Genomic DNA, 17,537 nt, shown 5'->3' with positions numbered 1-17,537 from the left:
AAATTATACTTATTTGCTCTGTTCACAGACATTACGGGCCTCGTTGTAAACCGACTTCTGTTCCAGCTGAAATCACCTCGTTGCCTACAAAGACAATTGCGTCCAGAATAACGTGATTTATGTTATTGCTTTGGTGGAGTTTAATCGTGGAATAACCACTGTAAGTGTATTGTCGACAGTGAGTGCGGTCTGGACGTTGTTGGGGTCGATATTGTTGTGTAATAAACAATAACTCCAACACTACAAACGCTGCTCTTAGAAACTGTTGAATATCAGTCATGTACGTTTTATTATCTATCATATAACCATGACAATCAAATTTTATTAGAAATGGAATAAAGGCAAAAGATTGGTATTAGGCACACTATCACAGCTGTTGATCATCCTCAGTTTACGTGTGAGTGGGTTCTTCAGACCTATCAAAATAATTTCCACCGCCAGTAACTAAATTTGTAACCGATAACACAATGTAAAGAAAACAAGAGGAGGCACATAAACCTACACGAGGCACACTGTCATTTTAGTATCGATCTGACTACCGTACACACATCTAGCAGTCATATTTATCTGCTCTTCGCCAGAAAAAAATAAATAAATAAAAAATTATCCCAATCCCCAGATTCAACCAAGTTTTACAGGAGGTTTTCCTTGGTTGTAAGGCAAATCCTGGGAATGGTTCAAATGGGTCTGAGCACTATGGGATTTAACTTCTGAGGTCATCAGTCCTCTAGAACTTAGAAGTTCTTAAACCTAACTAACCTAAGGACATCACACACATCCATGCCGGAGGCAGGATTCGAACTTGCGACCGTCGCGGTCACGCGGTTCCAGACTGTAGCGCCGGCCGGCAAATCCTGGGAATCCAAACAATTTTTTCCCACCAGGGAGACCCACTGCTCCAATACCAGTTTTCTGGAATGTTGTTGTTGTTGTTGTGGTCTTAAGTGCAACGACTGGTTTGATACAGCTATCCGTGCTACTATATCCTCTGAAAGCCTCTTCTTCTCTGAGTAACTGCTGCAACCTACTTCCCTCTGCATCTGCTTACTGTATTCATCTCTTGGTGTCCCTCTACGACTTTAACATCCCCCCCCCCCTCTCAAGACTAGATCCACTGCTAAATTGGTGACCCATTGATGCCTCAGAAAGTATCCTACCAACTGATCCCTTCTTCTAGTCAAGTTGAACGACAAATTCCTCCTCTCCTCAATTCTACCCAGCTACCCACCTAATCTTCAGTATTATGTTGCTTCTATTCCCTTCTTATCTAGACTGTTTAATTGTTTATTGTCCATGTTCCACTTCCATACATGGCTACGCTCGATACAAATACTTTTCGGAAAGGTTTTCCTAGCGCTTAGATCTATACTAGATGTTAACAAACATCTCTTCTTCAGAAACGCTTTTCTTGCCATTGCCTGTCTACACTTTATACCCTCCCTACTGCGAACATCATCCTTTATTTTTTTCCCAAATACAAAAACTCATTTACTACTGTAAGTGTCTAATTTACTAATCTCATTTTCTCAGCATCATCTGATTTAATTCGACTCATTCCATTATCCTCGTTTTGCTTTTGTTGGTGTTCATCTTATGTCCTTTCAAGATACTGTCAATTCCGTTCAACTGCTCTTCGAATTCCTTTACTTTTCTGGAATAAAGCTGCGGAAATGTGACCCGTACAAAGTACCGAGATTACAAACGACCATACTTTCCCATTAGCGGCAGGTATTCCACGAGTAAACGCACAAATCACTATCGACCGAGATCATGTCGATGATGCTGGTGGTATAACGCGAGATGTAGCTTAATTAGCAAGAAATGATTACTGCCTGTTGTAGCCGTGTAGCAACGCCATGAGGGGTGTGGTACTTGTTGCCAGGATGGGCGATCGCGGCGGAGGAGCGCGAGTGGAAGTACCGGCTGTCCATCTACTACAGCAAGCCGCAGGACACGGGCGTCTACACGTGTGCCACGCCGCGGGGCATCACCAACAGCATCGCTGTCCACGTCGCAGGTGAGACGAGGAAGCGGCCCGTCTGAGCCTTGCGCCAGGCTGCGCTCTCTCCTGTCCCCGTGTTCTTCCTGGCGTGCTATTTTGTTTCCAAGCTACTCGCTGCAGTACATTTCCTGGCTCCTCTATGGAGCCTCTAGTCATCCCAATGCCTTTTGTACTTTAATATCCCCTACATATGTTTACTACATCACTAAGAATTTATTTGATATTTTTAATATTCTGTAATTAAATTATCAATATCTTGTTGTATGAAATGTCACGTAAGCTACAGTGACGTTACTTAGCTGATGAGCCTCGTAACTGCTCCTAAGTTAGCGCCAGCAAATGCGATTGAATGGAAGGGCTGGATCTCGGGTAATTTAAAACATCATTCATTATTAAAAGGAACAACCTATTATTTCACCCTCACAATTTATGAGCACTGACAATAAACATTATGGGCTAAAAGTTAAAAATTACGGAACGTATATACAGTCACGTTGGTTGCAAATAATTTGTCAAATGACCACGGTTTCGATGGCACTAGGGCAATCTTCATTGGAATAAAAAAATACATGGAATGCATGTAATCACTAAAAAATGGTTCATGTGATTCTGAGCGCTATGGGACATCTGAGGTCATCAGCCCCTTGACATAGAACTACTTAAACCGAACTAACCTAAGTACATCACACACATCTATGTCTGAGGCAGCAATCGAACCTGCGATCGTAGCAGCAGCGCGGTTCCGCACTGAAGCGCCTAGCACCACTCAGCCACAGCGAACGCCAATGTAATCACACCATGATTTAAAACGTCTGAGGAAAAGTGCTCTCATCAAACAGAAATTTCACAGGAATAGAAAATATGACACTTCTGTCTAAAGAGAGCACTTTTGTTGAGACGTCTTAAACCATGATGTGATTACATGTGTTCCATGTAAGTTTTTATTTGGATCAAGATTGCCGTACTGCAATCGAAACCGTGGTCAACTGAAAAAAATTTGTGCAATCTAAGTGCGCGTGTATACGTTTCGTAATTAAGTAGCGTATGGTTCCTGGATCACAGCCAATAAAATGTTTAAAGTATCAAAAGTTAAAAAAATTTTCTTTTACTGTCCAATTGAACAACAGATAGCCTCAGATTTAGAGCAGCTCGAAATTACATCGAACAATAACCGCCAGCATAAAGCCTCGGTAAAATAAATTTACATTCTTAAAGAATCCATGGAGAAAAGCAGCCTTTAAGATTAAAATAAATGAAAGAACCACAGAAACAGTCCTAAAATTATGAGTTTTAAAACTAGAAAAACACTTTACTCCTAATTAGTTCTGACAACAGAGCAGGCCAAAAATACTAATTCGGAGAATATGCGCAGCCTAAAATGCTTGAAATGATAACTGACCCTTCTAATACATTTGCTGGCTGTACCAAAACATTAAGATGCTGGTCTAAATAGACGGAGCCACTGATCACCAGCCATGATTACAAAACAAACCAATTCTGTGATAGGCCAAAGCACAGGAAGAGTACAATCCTTATCAAGCCTCTAATAACAAATGTACGCCGAGGAGCACCTGTAGTACAGTAAAAAGACTATTAGTTGATATATAAGAATTATTCTATACTAGATTCGATACGAAATAGAGAATAGAATGGGCAGGTTTCAAGAAAGTCGATTAAAATAAGCAACAAATGATGGAAAAGGGTCGGCTTCAAAATTTACTCCTTAACTTTGAGCCGGCCGGTGTGGCCATGCGGTTTTAGGCGCTTCAATCTGGAACCGCGCGGCCGCTACGGTCGCAGGTTTTAATCCTGCCAAGGGGATAGATGTGCGTGATGTCCTTAGGTTAGTTAGGTTTAAGTAGTTCTAAGTTCTAGGGGACTGATAACCTCAGATGTTAAGTCCCATAGTGCTCAGAGCCATTTGTGCCAACCTTAACTTCGATCATTACTGTGACAATAGGTCATTAACAACCTTAAAGGCCAAATTAAGAGAAAAATGTAGTAATTAGTCTTGGCCTAAGTACTAGCTGGACCGCCAGTAATTATACTTATCAGCAGATAATATGCACAATTGTAGGATACTTTAAAAATTTGTTGCCTTATCGGCACAATAAACGAGTGAGAGCGATTTCATGTAATAGATAATTATGCTCCATGTGAGGTCTTGCTAATCAACAATATGTACTCAAAACAAACACTCTAGTAATATTTGCGCTACGAAGTAGCACCAGGCTTCAGAGGAACTCAAACATCTAAGCTGAAATAAACTTCCTTTAAATAGCCAAATGCACATACAGGCCTGGTACTTTTAATATCAAAATTGTTTACAGTTTTCATGTTTACCTCTACCCAATACACGGGCGGGTACCAACAAACACATTTCCAAAGCGTCGAACACCGTAATTGGACCGTGCTCCAGGACGCAGCGACTATTAGCGGCGCACGAAAGAAAGAAAACAACTAAAGCAAACGGAAATTTTAATATTAGAAGAAAAAGGAAAACGGCAGCACATAGTTTACTCCCAATAACACAGAAAGAGCTTCTTTCTGATCAACAGGCAGCTTAAATAACACTCAAAAGGAAATAAGCTGCAAATTTTTTTCTTTTTCCTTTTCTATCTTTTTAAAAGAAGCTGTAAAGCTGCTTTATGAATCACACAATGAACAGCACCACAAGTAAATGCAGAAGCAACTGCAAAAAATGGAGAGAGAAGTTGCCACACATAATCTGTCAACTTCCCATTACGAAACGCTTGCCTTTCCAGTTAGCCAAGAAGTAAATCATTGACCAAGGCGAAGATGGAACCAAACTATCTTTCACAACAAGGCCACGCTGAAGAATGCACAACGACATCACCACCACGAGCCCCGGTACATCACATTACGACCAAGCAAAAGACAAATCCAACCGCGCAGTCTTATGGAGAAGCACTCTATGTCTCTAGTCACTTCGCGTCCACTCCCTCCCTTCCCCCCGTACTCGTCTCAACGCTCTTGCTGCCGCGGCGCACCACTCAACAGCTGGAAACCAAAGAGCGCGATCTTACCGAAAATAAAATTTATACCAGGCGCCACGGCTCAATTGATGGCTTCTCTCAAAACGCGTTTGTTTTAATGTAAGAAGTGGAACTATCTTACCTGTAGAAATTAATAAGATATTCCAACACTGGAGCCTATATTTTACCATAAACCTTGTAAGTCACCTTGACAAGGTGAAGGGCCAAGAAGCAGGTACGCCTAATATCGTCTAGAGCCCCTGCGAGCACACAAAAGTGCCGAAACATGACATAGCATTGACTCGAATAATGTCTGAAGTAATGCTGGAGGGAACTGACACCATGAATCCTGCAGAGCTGTCCTAAATCCGTAAGAGTACGAGAGGGTGGAGATGTCTTCTGAACAGCACGTTGCAAGGCATTCCAGATACGCTCAATAATGTTCAAGTCTGGGGAATATGGTGGACAGCGGAAGTGTTTAAAATCAGAAGAGTGTTCCTGGATCCACTCTGTAGCAATTCTGGACGTTTGCGATGTCGCATTGTCCTGCTGGAATTGCCCAAGTCTGTCGGACTGCCCAATGGACATGAATGGATGCAGGTGCTCAGACAGGATTTTTACGTACTTGTCACCTGTCGGAGTCGTATCTGAATGTATCAGGGTCCCATATCACTCCAACTGCATGCGACGCACACCATTACAGACTTTCCACCAGCTTGAACAGTCCCCGCTGAAATGCAGGGTCCATTGAGTCTCATGAATCAATGGACCCTGCACATCCAAATCAGTACACGTCCATCCGCTCGATACAATCTGAAACGAGATTCGTCTGACCAGCCAACATTTTTCCAGTCATTAGTAGTACAATGTCGGTGTTGACAGGCCCAGTCGAGGCTTCGTCATCAAGGGTACACGAGTACACCTTCGGCTTCGGAAGCCCGTATCGATGATATTTCGCTGAATAGTTTGCACGCTGACACTTGTTGATGGACCAGCATTGAAATCTGCAATAATCTGTGGAAGGGTTGCACTTCTGTCACGCTGAACGATTCTCTTCAATTGTCGTAGGTCCCGTTACTGAAGGATCTTTTTCGGCCGCAACGATTTTCGAGATTTGATGTTTTACCGGATTCGTGAAATTCACGGTACACTCGTGAAATGGTCATACGAGAAATTCCCCCCTTGATCGTTACCTCGGAGATGCTGTGTCCCATAGCTCGTGCACCGACTATAGCACCACGTTGAAACTCGCTTAAATCATGATAACCTGCCATTGCAGCAACAGTAACCGATCTAATAACTGCGCCAGGCACTTGATGTTTTACACAGGCGTTGCCGACCGCAGCGCCGTATCCCGCCTGTTTACATATCTCTGTAATCACAATTGTTATAGTGAAGCCTACCGGAGAAACTTTTACACTTTTTTCCTTTTTTTTGGAAGTTAATAACTGTTTCTCTGCAAATGATCAGTCACTGTGAAATTTAGTACTGCAAAAGACCTGATTACATTATTAGAATTACAGCGTGAGGACAAATCAGAAAATGAAACAGAATATTTGAATTTATTAAGCGATTATAGTGATAAGAATTTAAACGGAAAGTCGCATGTTACAAATCGTATAAAACAGATAGGCTCTGTAGCTTTTGACTTACGGAGAAGGAAATGCGAATAGTCTATTTAAGTTTAGTATCTTCGTTTACTAACGTCATATGGCTTAATGATCTGGGGTAGCTCGTCCTTAGAAAGAAATGGTTTGACTCTTTTTGTTTTTGTTTTGAAAATACATAAGGAGCGTTCTGTTTTACTTCCATAAGAGTTTAAGCTACAATTAAACAAATTGTAAATACAAATGTGTACAAAACAATGACCGATTACAATCTTATAAATAGTCAACATATTTCTAAAATTGACCTATTCCTCAGGAGAACGAAAAGTGCAGCTTTGATCCTCGGAACAAACATATTACAGAATAACTAACTCTATTAAAAATGGTGATATGTTGTCAAACTTATTAAAATTGGATTTTAGTAGTTGCACACACTACACTAACTAGTATTAATAAAGTATTTAAAAAGCAAACAACAGACAACGTAGCTATACAAATGAAGCATGTATGACGGGAATAGTGGATATATTAAGAGCTCCTATCGAGAGTTGTTCATTTGCTGTATGATTTGTGAAATGCTCACTGTCCAAAACTGGAACTACTAAAACAATAACAAGCACATGCGCATACACGCATCTGGAAGTGCCCGCTCGCGCTCACACCCACACACACGCACAAGCACACGCGCCCACACACACACACACACACACACACACACACACACACACACACACACACACGCCTGTACCAACTCCTATCGAGAATTGTTCATTTGCTGTATGATTTGTGAAATGCTCACTGTCCAAAACTGGAACTACTAAAACAATAACAAGCACATGCGCATACACGCATCCGGAAGTGCCCGCTCGCGCTCCCTCCCACACACACGCACAAGCACACGCGCCCACACATACACACACACACACACACACACACACACACACACACACACACACACACACGCGCACACACACACACACTCGCCTGTACCAACAGCGTTGTCTGAAAGTGATAATTGTGTTCTTACGTGACAAAAATAGCTATCTATGTTAATGTTCTCTAGGAATGGGTAAGAGAAAATTTATCTGTTTTTTATTTCCTTTATTTTGTCTTACGTACTAATTCTTCGTCACGTATCAATACTGAAGGGCTTCATGGACTGTACAATGCTCATTCCAAGTGTATGAAAAAATCTCAATATATTTTAGCTGCGTTAGTAGTGAACTGGATATTAAATTGATCCTATTCGTCAGAAACACACTTCACTGCTATCATCTTCATGGGTGATACCTTATCCTCATCTTGAGATACTGTCTGGTTTTGGGTATTTTTTGTAACATATACTAGGATCGCCCAGAAAGTAATGCACCGCATTTTTTTTCTTCAACAATTCTTTATTGAGCATAATGAGAATTATACACACGAAAGAATGGTGTTTTAGATAAAATCTTCATGCCGTTCTATGGCCTTCCTCCAGCGCGAAACAAGGGCGTGTATGCCCTGTCGGCACCAATGCTTCTGCTGTTGGCGGAGCCAGTGCTTCACTGTGTGAATGACCTCCTCATTGTCTCCAAAATATTTTCCATGGATGGCATCCTTTAGTGGCCAATGACATCAGCTCGCTGCAACATGTCAGTTGTGACAGCCGTGAATGGTCTCCCCGACCGCTACATGTCCTCCAGCTCCATCGAACCACCTTCTCATGATCTCACCCTCCGTGACCAGTGACTAACTGTACTTTTCAATTTCAATAAATTTTACCAATAGCCGTATACTTTAAGATATTTTATTTCATTCTGGAAGCAACCAGTTTCGGCAATTTATTTTGCCATCATTAGGCCCCAGAGATTAACAGTCCTTCCCCACAGTTTAATTTTCTGCTGTGAGAAATTCATTGACGGTACGTTGCTTGTAAGGTACATCAGTACAAACGCCATTTTGAAAGTGCCTGCGGCTACACTATCTGTCGGAACTGACGGAATCTCGGCGTGCTCACTCAGGAGACTTCCAATAATAGATACGTAACGTTTCGCATTCGTAGCATTGCTTTCGACTCACAAAAGAAATACGGTGCCTTACTTTCTTAGGGTTTCCTCTTGTTCCCTTCAAAGATAAACCGTCGAAAGAATGAATGCCTTATTGTCTCTGTTCGCTTTCTTATTAGACTAAAATTATTTTCGCGATCATAATGGATGTGATTGTAGAGGCTGACGAGATGCATTGAAGAATCGTTCTTGGAATTTTTATGAGATTTTGCTCTTTCTTTTTTCGAGATACACATGAAATTAGCTTCGCCACATTTATGACGCACTCTCTCCATATAAATTTACCTTCGCGATACCGTTCACCGTTAGCTTGGATGTTGCCTTATTTGATCATACACACTTACCAAAATGCTAATACTTATCATACAAGCACAGTATGGCATTAATTTTCATAATGTAGCCGGCCGGAGTGGCCGAGCGGTTCTAGGCGCTTCAGTCTGGAACCGCGTGACCACTACGGTCGCAGGTTCGAATCCTGCCTCGGGCAAGGATGTGTGTGGTGTCCTTAGGTTAGTTAGGTTTAAGTACTTCCACGTTCTAGGGGACTGATGACCGTAGATGTTAAGTCCCACAGTGCTCAGAGCCATTTGAACCATAATGTAACCGCAAATCTAATTTTCTACAAAAAAAAAAATTATTTGCTTGATCTTCTTCCCGAGAATTGCAACTCCTGGAAAATAATGAATGACTCGAAGTATTCGTGTTGGGAAGTCGTACATTTCGTGATATACACGACGTAATATGTCTCTATGCTTTATGCAGGTGTGTCAGTTTCTGTACAAGGTTGCTATAACTACGTAGTTTATAAACATTTTTGCCTGCTAAATCGTTAATAAATAAGATGAACAACAGTAAACCATTCACACTTTTTTCCAAAATTACTTACTTGCCTGTAGAATGACTCTGCTATGCTACCCTACCCAAGAATATTTCGTTCTCTACTTCACGCTTCAGTTTTTGTTAGCTTAAACCAAAAGCTTTTCGGTACAGCGACAATTTTAAGATGTAGATGTATTCGCAGAAACAGTAACACCTAGCTATCAAACATATCTGCACAATTCTTTAAGACGGAAAGTAGGCCTTTAAACACTTAGTACTAAATGTGAACATAAATATTTGCTAACGTACTGATTTACTTGTCTGTCACAATGAAGTCAAGAACGCTGTACGCATATATGTCACAAATATTTTAATGTTGGAGTTTCAAAATTAATATGCATTTGTTGTTTCCCTGCTAGTTTCCATAAAAAAGTAAAAGTGTCAACAAGAAAGTTCGGTAGATCATATGGATCAGACACTTTAAGTGATTCATTGGTTCTTGGCGTACATAATTGCGCAATTTCCCTGCAATAAATCGAAGTACTATGAAAGGAATGTAGAACTCTATATTATTTACGCTCCATTCAGTTACTGTGAAAAAACAGTAGTAAATTATCGTCCTCCATCAGTTATGATGGTTGCCTGCAGATAGATATTTAAGTAGATTAATGTAAGTGCATCTAACATAGGCCTATTTGACAGCTGCTACGTATTAAGATGATGATATCGTTTCTCATAAATAATACCTCATTACTCATTGTCCGTACCTAAAACGAATTTTAATGTTGAGTGCACGATGACACAGTGTTATATTTTTATTGCTACTAGCTGTGGAAACAAACGGACTCCACATAAGCAAAAAGTAAACATTAACAGAGTAAAATCTCATGAAGCGTACCAGGATTAAGAAAAAAAGAAAAAGAAAAGAAAAGAAGATTAAGTTGAGAAACTAAATGCCAAGAAACCGAAGAAAGAATAGAAAGTTAATGAAACCTCAGTTAACCATATAGTACTTAGTTTACTCTCCATCACTTAGGCCCACATGGCAAAGCAGAACAATTTTTGATGAAAAATGTTTACCAATGAAGCAGCCATCAATAATTACTTAGATCAATTATTAGATTACAGAAACGAAAAGCTTCTGTGATAGAAGTATGGCAGTATTAATGCCTCAACGGAAATGTCTGGAGTTTCCCTAACCGCAACCTCTCTTTGGTCATTTTCAGTCGTTCTATGTTCTCTCTCTCTCTCTCTCTCTCTCTCTCTCTGTGTGTGTGTATCTTTTATCTCAAACACACACGCACGCACGACGTTTCTCTGTTTTTTCAGAAGATTAAAAATAAAGGGTAGTGACACCTGAGTGGTAGTCGAAAGTTTCGCACACTTCGAGTCGGCTCACATAAAATTGTAAAGCTTTTTTGTAATGTGTCAGACGTTCAATGGCCACATAAAATGTTCCCAGAAATGAAGTGTGCAACAGATGAAATTCCAGTTTTGTGTTTAGCCACCTTGTATTTTTAGCTTCCCCTTTGATTTCTGGAGACGAGCAATTTTCAGAGAGACTACATGAACAGGGCATCTCTAAGCGGACAAACTTCCATTTGGATTTTGTTAAAAGAACGTGTCAAGGGAATTAATTCACTTTACAAACCCCTTTTACTCCGTTTATTCTTCGTCCGCATTCGATATGCTAAAAATAAATTTAGCAAATGTGTAGCTAGATAACACTTAAATCACGATGACATCGCCATTGCGTGAAAAATAAACGAAGCAATAGAAAAAACCTAACTTTTTCCTAAAGTTAATACAACCAGTAGAGGGAAAATGTCGTTAAGTGGTATTGGAAATAAAACTTACGTACGTAACTAATTGTAAGTCACTGACTGCAACTTTGTTGAAGTTGCAGAAAAATGGCTTCACAGTCATTAAAATTGCAAATCATAATAACAGCTGTGAAGTTTAAAAAAATAAAATGTATCTTTTATGAACAATTTAATATTAGTCGTTAAGGTAATGGATTTTATGAAAAGAAATAAAAGTAAATGCTATTTATGGCAGCGACAACTCATCCATTTGAATGGGATTTTCTTCTTTCAGTCATCCTGATGACCGTTGCGCCTACACGTACGATTGAGTCGATAATGCATTCTTAAGCTGTAAGTAAGTTTTGTTGCGAATTGAGAAACTGATCCCCTACATGCGTAATACAGTACAGAAAACCTGTAAAAGTGTCTATGCTTCTTCTTAGCAGAAAAGTTACGAATTTTGTCTAAATCGTAATAGCATCTTTGAGTTTTCGAATCTAGACGTATTGGAAATCGCCATTTTCAGGACTGTACACTAGAGGAAGACACGTAAGGAGTAAGGCAAAGTCAAGTAGTACGAGAGAATGTTGTACCTTGGAGCAGTTTTCAGACTTACACCTCTAGCAAAGTATGTAACGGAAGTATAATATGCGTTTGATTCCATAACTGAGTGATAGCATTCACTTTTTAAACGCTGCAGCGGTTTTTGGAATTACCAAAACTACTTCGGAAGTGTAATGTGCCTAGGAATTAGTGTTCAATTTAAATTTAAAATTATTGAAATCGAGAAAATCTTGCCTATACCGTGTTTTAATAAGATTTCTGTTACATTACTGCTGTGCTACATACCAATAATCAGTAACTGAAAGGAAATTGAGCAGAAGTATTACCAAAAACCATTTACAAATGAAATAAATTTTCAAGCAGAGGCTACTGAAAGCTAACACAAGTTTCCATTTACAAGACAGGTAAAGGCACTAGAAAAACCAGTTCATTCACAAACATATGTTCCATGGTAGAAGATCGCCTTCTGTTTCAAGATACAGGATGGTGCACGACCGACGAAAAATGCGTTAACTGTACACGCGTTATATAATTGTTTTCAAAAATGTATAGAATTCTGCAGATGGTTAAGGTCTGTAACTGAAGAATTAACAATATCTTCCAAATGGCAGTAATATATTACACAGTATTTAAATGTTGATATATAGAAAAACTTATAAATGCTGTACATAACGTAATCTTATGTCCCACAACAATAACAGTAGAAAATGTCGGAAAATGGGTATGGTGGTCTCCTTCGTCTGATTCTGAAATCGGCCAACAATAACGTTTCTAATTATTTCAGGTATGACCATAAATGATGTTAATGCAACAGGTTTACCTTGAGATGCTAGATTGAAATACCGACCATGAAAGATCTCAGGTGTCCTAAGTACACTGGTCTCAATGTAAAACACTCTCCCCTAAGATAAATATGAATACTTAGCACTGACATAGTATGAATATGAATAAATACCATAACGATTAAACATTACTCACATCGCAAACTGGTATACGAGCTGAACATTACACAAATTAGCTTAATGACAAAATAAGACGTCACAAAGAGAATGACCTCAGTAAACGAGGAGAGTAGCTCCGCATTATATAGAACGCAAAGATAACCTAAGGTAATTGAGTGAAATGGTACAATATAGTTACAATAATTTTTTGTGTGAAGATTAAAAAAGGCAATAGTTATAAATGGCCAAAGGGGAAAAATCGGATGCATTCATTAAATTTTTTCTTAAAAGTAAAAATTAATTTAAATATCGGTTCAAATACAAAAATAATACGAAAGAATGTGCCTTCTGTGTGAACATAAGGATAAATCTTCATCATTCCACGTAAGTGATATAAATCTAGCAGCATACATATGATCATGCAAAATATCTAAAATTAATTAAAAGTCTTCTATGAACTGTTTCGCACGCTTTCTCAAGATATATTGTATCTTCATTTTTACATTTCTTCGTTATGCATTGTATTCATATTCTTATGAAGTCATCTATTAACCAGTCTCATAAATCTCACTGTTTTACCTCATCTGCTCATGACGTCTGAAGAAAGGCATCAACAAAACATTGAACAATGACATAATTGTACGACGTAAACAAAATTCTACATGTAAGTCAAATTAATGATGATGGAACATCGGTTAGCTAGTGTTGCTACGTTTGTATCAGGAGCTCTTATACGTATTGTAATCAATGGCTGTGTTCTGTGTGGAAGAAATTTTATGAATTACAGTTAAAAACGTAAATGTAAAAAATTACTAACTACATGCATCACAACTGCATTTCCATAACACACTTAAAATAATAAAACTACTCATTCAGCGACATGACACAATGCCTGTCGGTCCTATATATTGCCAAAAAATGCGTCTTAATAAATATTTCGGAAGTAACAGAAATTTTGACATATACAGAATGTTTGGCTTAACTTGAGACAACCAAATATCACGAAAACAGTGCATCGTACAAAAAAAAAAAAAAATTCTAGTTTAAAGGGGACATTTGTCTCTGCTACCTAACCACCCCTCCTGAGGCGCGCTCAGCATTTCATTTTCAAATGGCAACCCCCTTTTAATTTTTATTGCATATCCGGATTTTACGTAAAAAATTTGTGCACTTTACTAGAACCTTTGTTTATCATTTGTGATAAATGACGCTCTAATCGACGAAATATCAAGGGTATCTCTTTTTGCAGTCTAGATCCGATGCATTTGATTCTACGCTTCATCTACAATGTAAATGTAAACTTTTGTTTCTTAACTGTAGATATTCATGCTGGAAATTTACTTTAGTATGCAGATCTGATAGTGCGTTACAATACGGTTAGCCGTTTCAGTGTACGGTTAGAAAATATGTTTAACGTGATCCAGGAACAACGACATGGATGTAATAGTTCTGTGTTCCCATCGGCGTGCTTGATGTCGGCGAGGCTCCTTGCCTCTCACCATTGCGGTGCTTCATTCGGTAAGTACCAATGGCAAGTGCGCCTGTCACTACCAGTTCATCGACATGTCACCTTATTACAATGGTTGTGATTTGTATTCCGCCGATAGCTGCGTAACGGCCAGCGTGAGAGCTACGGCGCTTGGATGGAAACACAAGTCGAAATCAAACATTCTGATGGCAGAGTTGGCACAAAGGTTTCATTTTCATCGGGAATGAAACGTATAATCAAATGCGTCGGTTCTTAATTGCAATAACAGGTATACCTGATATTTGTTCATTACAGCATCATCTACCACGAATAGAGAACAATGCTTTGAGTAAACCGTACGTATTTTTTGTCGTAAATCCGAATACGTAATAAACATAGGGTGTTCCCATTTGCATATACAAACTTGATCGTGCCAACGTAGAAGGGGTAGCTACAAGGTGGCCAGTTGTAGTTCTTTACTAATATCAATAATATTAACTTTTGACTTACAACATTTTTTTCGTACTATGCGTGGATTTCGAAGCAGTATGCTATATACTTTACTAAAGCATTATATATATTTTACCTCATGTACCATAAAAAAGTGTTTCCGTATACAGCAACTACCAAAGACAACTAAATGCATTTTTCAAAAAGGTTCCTTATGCTGTTGGCGTGTGGGTCTATATAAGTAATGTAGTCTTATTATTACATGAATATTACGAAATATTGTTCCTAATACCACTACATAAACTGCAAGCAACTTATTGTAAGAAGCATGTGTCTCTTGTGTAATACATATACCGCTGAGGACGGGCAATGCCCAAAAGTAATCCGATGTAATAAAATACTATCAACAAGCAGCTTCTGTCAGACATTTAATTAATAATACGACACATAAAAGTCGCGTTGGAATGACGTTAACAATGAGACGTCACAATGGTCAGCACCCAAGACTGTAGAGTGAAGGAGTTAGATCAGTGATAGGAACATCATTCACAGCTTGCACTATAACAACCAATTAATTTATACAAAGCTCAAAGCTTCATCATTTACCATACGGGACCAAATTTACCCTTCTTTTTAAAAAAAAATGACTAACAAACCATTGCTACACTCCTCACATCAGATAATCTCAGAAACTGGCGAAAATATTGGATTAAGTTACTGATTATCCAGCAAAGGCGTAACCAACACCGAAACTGCCCAGAATTTCAGTGTTAACAGAGATTCAGATAAGGTAAAATATTTTCAGAAAGAGCTACATCTTTTGCAGAACGCAAGCTTAACCACATAAAATTTGCCCAGAAAAATTTAAATAAAATTCTGTATCTCATAGAATGCACCAGAATGCTCACTAGAAGTATTAATTACTAAGTTTAGCTGCTTTCCCAACATGAAAATTCGTCCAGAACAATTTAAATAAAAATTTTGTATTTCATAAAAATGTGATACACCGCTCTTTATTATTGTCAGTTACTAAAATTGGCCAGAGTATTAGTGTTAACAGTCATATAAATGAAATCAAATATGTTTGAAAAACATTCAATATAGTAATTATGTGCGGTTTTACAGCTTCGCTCTTGAACTCTTAGCAGACTGATACGAGATCGATTGGTCGTTCCAAACACGGGCATTTTGGCTGCTGAGATGGCAACCGTTATAATCGCGGTCAACCACGACAGCGAAAGACTGCCCAAAACGCTTGCCCATTGACGCGGGAATGACACAGTCACACTCAGTTACAACAGACCAATTATAAATTAACTATTTGTAAATTACAAAACCGAACAATTTGAGATTGAGGGAGTAAGTACCAATAATTCCTTTCCTGGATTAGTTCGTAAGAGCAGCACCTTTATAAGACTTAGGAATCCTCAGAATTAAAGTTATACTACATGGAATGAGAAATTTTTAAACAACGAGATCAAGCGTTTAGATTCGTTTACGAATATTAATAGCGGTTACGAAGTTTAGTTGTGGAATAACTGGCTTATACATACACTGCAAGCAGCCTAACAGTCACCCTCATATAACATTTCCATCACAAAAATGTAGTCCTGTTTCGGAACCGTTGCCTATGTCAAGGGCCACTCGTTACACTGTTAACAAAATCCTTGTCCCCAGGCTACAATAGGACTTCAAAAGGATTGTCGATACTTCTGTTTTACACATGCAAAACATGCTCCTATCTCGCAAATACGTCACCAGATGTAGAAGCCAGAATTGGCCACTTGTGACCGAAAGACAGATTATGTAGGCTGCCGTTGCTCTCTCCTGTCCAGCGGTGACATCGGCGTGCGAACACAACACACGCCACCACGAAGGCTGCTGACAGCAGCACTTCCCGTCTCGGCACACGTGACTTCTCGCCTCCACTGACACACCAGAAATGGCCTCCCTTCACGGCGCGGACCACTCTTTGTCTGCCAACGGTCTCAGCTGCTTCGCCACTTCTCGTACTTCCCGAAGTGCTGTTCACTCCTTTCCCAGCTATACTCCGCAAAAGTTCGGGAACAACCCGGTAAGTAATATCTCCAATCGAGCGCCACGGCCCAAGCATTACTGCGAGACGTCATAAATATGAAAGAAGTAACGTTCGTATTTGAAACACAAATTTGAGAGCCTGCGATGAAGTTATTGTACAAAATATGTTTTTCAGTTTATATGTAAAGTCAAATTGGAGAGCAGCTTTCTCCATTGTCTTCGGCCGGAACAGATGATTGTCATGGCTGCTGTTGCAGTAACCATTTATAGCCCATATGCACTGATGAGCCAGAACATTATGACCATAGATCTACTGTCGATATAATCCCGTCCAAGAGGTAGTAGCGTCACCTGGGGACGAATGACGGCTGCTCAGACACACGCCCACCGTGTGTGTAGTATTGGTAAGCGTGCTGTCAGTGTGTAGAAAGGCAAGGCGGACATCTATCTGATTTAGACCGAGGACAAACTGTGATCGCCCGGAGGCTTGGCAAGCACATTTTAGAAACTTCACGACTTGTCGGGTGTTCGTGGAGATCTGTGATGAGTGACTTCAACAAGTGGCGAAACCGAAATGAAATCACGTCTAGACGTCGTATGAGTTGGGCAGCCACCCCTCATTACAGAACTCGGACGTCGTAGGCTGCTCAGACTGGTAAAACAGAACAGGCCGCGAACTGTGGCGGCATTAGCATCAGACTTTAGTGCTTGGTAGAGTAAAAGTTTTTCTAAACACAGAGTGCACCGAACACTCCTATCGATGAGCCTCAGCAGCCGACGACCCATGAATGTGCCAATGTTAA

At 39.6% G+C, this 17,537-nt stretch overlaps 1 protein-coding gene across 1 annotated transcript in view; it reads left to right on the top strand.

The window, feature by feature from the left end:
- LOC126188510 (locomotion-related protein Hikaru genki-like) overlaps positions 1 to 17,537 on the top strand; it is a 313,797-nt gene that overhangs the window by 177,257 nt on the left and 119,003 nt on the right. The window contains exon 6 of the mRNA XM_049930113.1: positions 1,883 to 2,017. Within this exon, the coding sequence (XP_049786070.1) occupies positions 1,883 to 2,017 (135 nt within the window). The remainder of the gene's footprint in view (positions 1 to 1,882; positions 2,018 to 17,537) is intronic.

The sequence above is a fragment of the Schistocerca cancellata genome, chromosome 5 (genome assembly GCF_023864275.1).
Source record: "Schistocerca cancellata isolate TAMUIC-IGC-003103 chromosome 5, iqSchCanc2.1, whole genome shotgun sequence".
In the NCBI taxonomy this organism is placed as follows: domain Eukaryota; kingdom Metazoa; phylum Arthropoda; class Insecta; order Orthoptera; family Acrididae; genus Schistocerca; species Schistocerca cancellata.
This window is presented reverse-complemented; position numbering and strand designations above follow the sequence as displayed.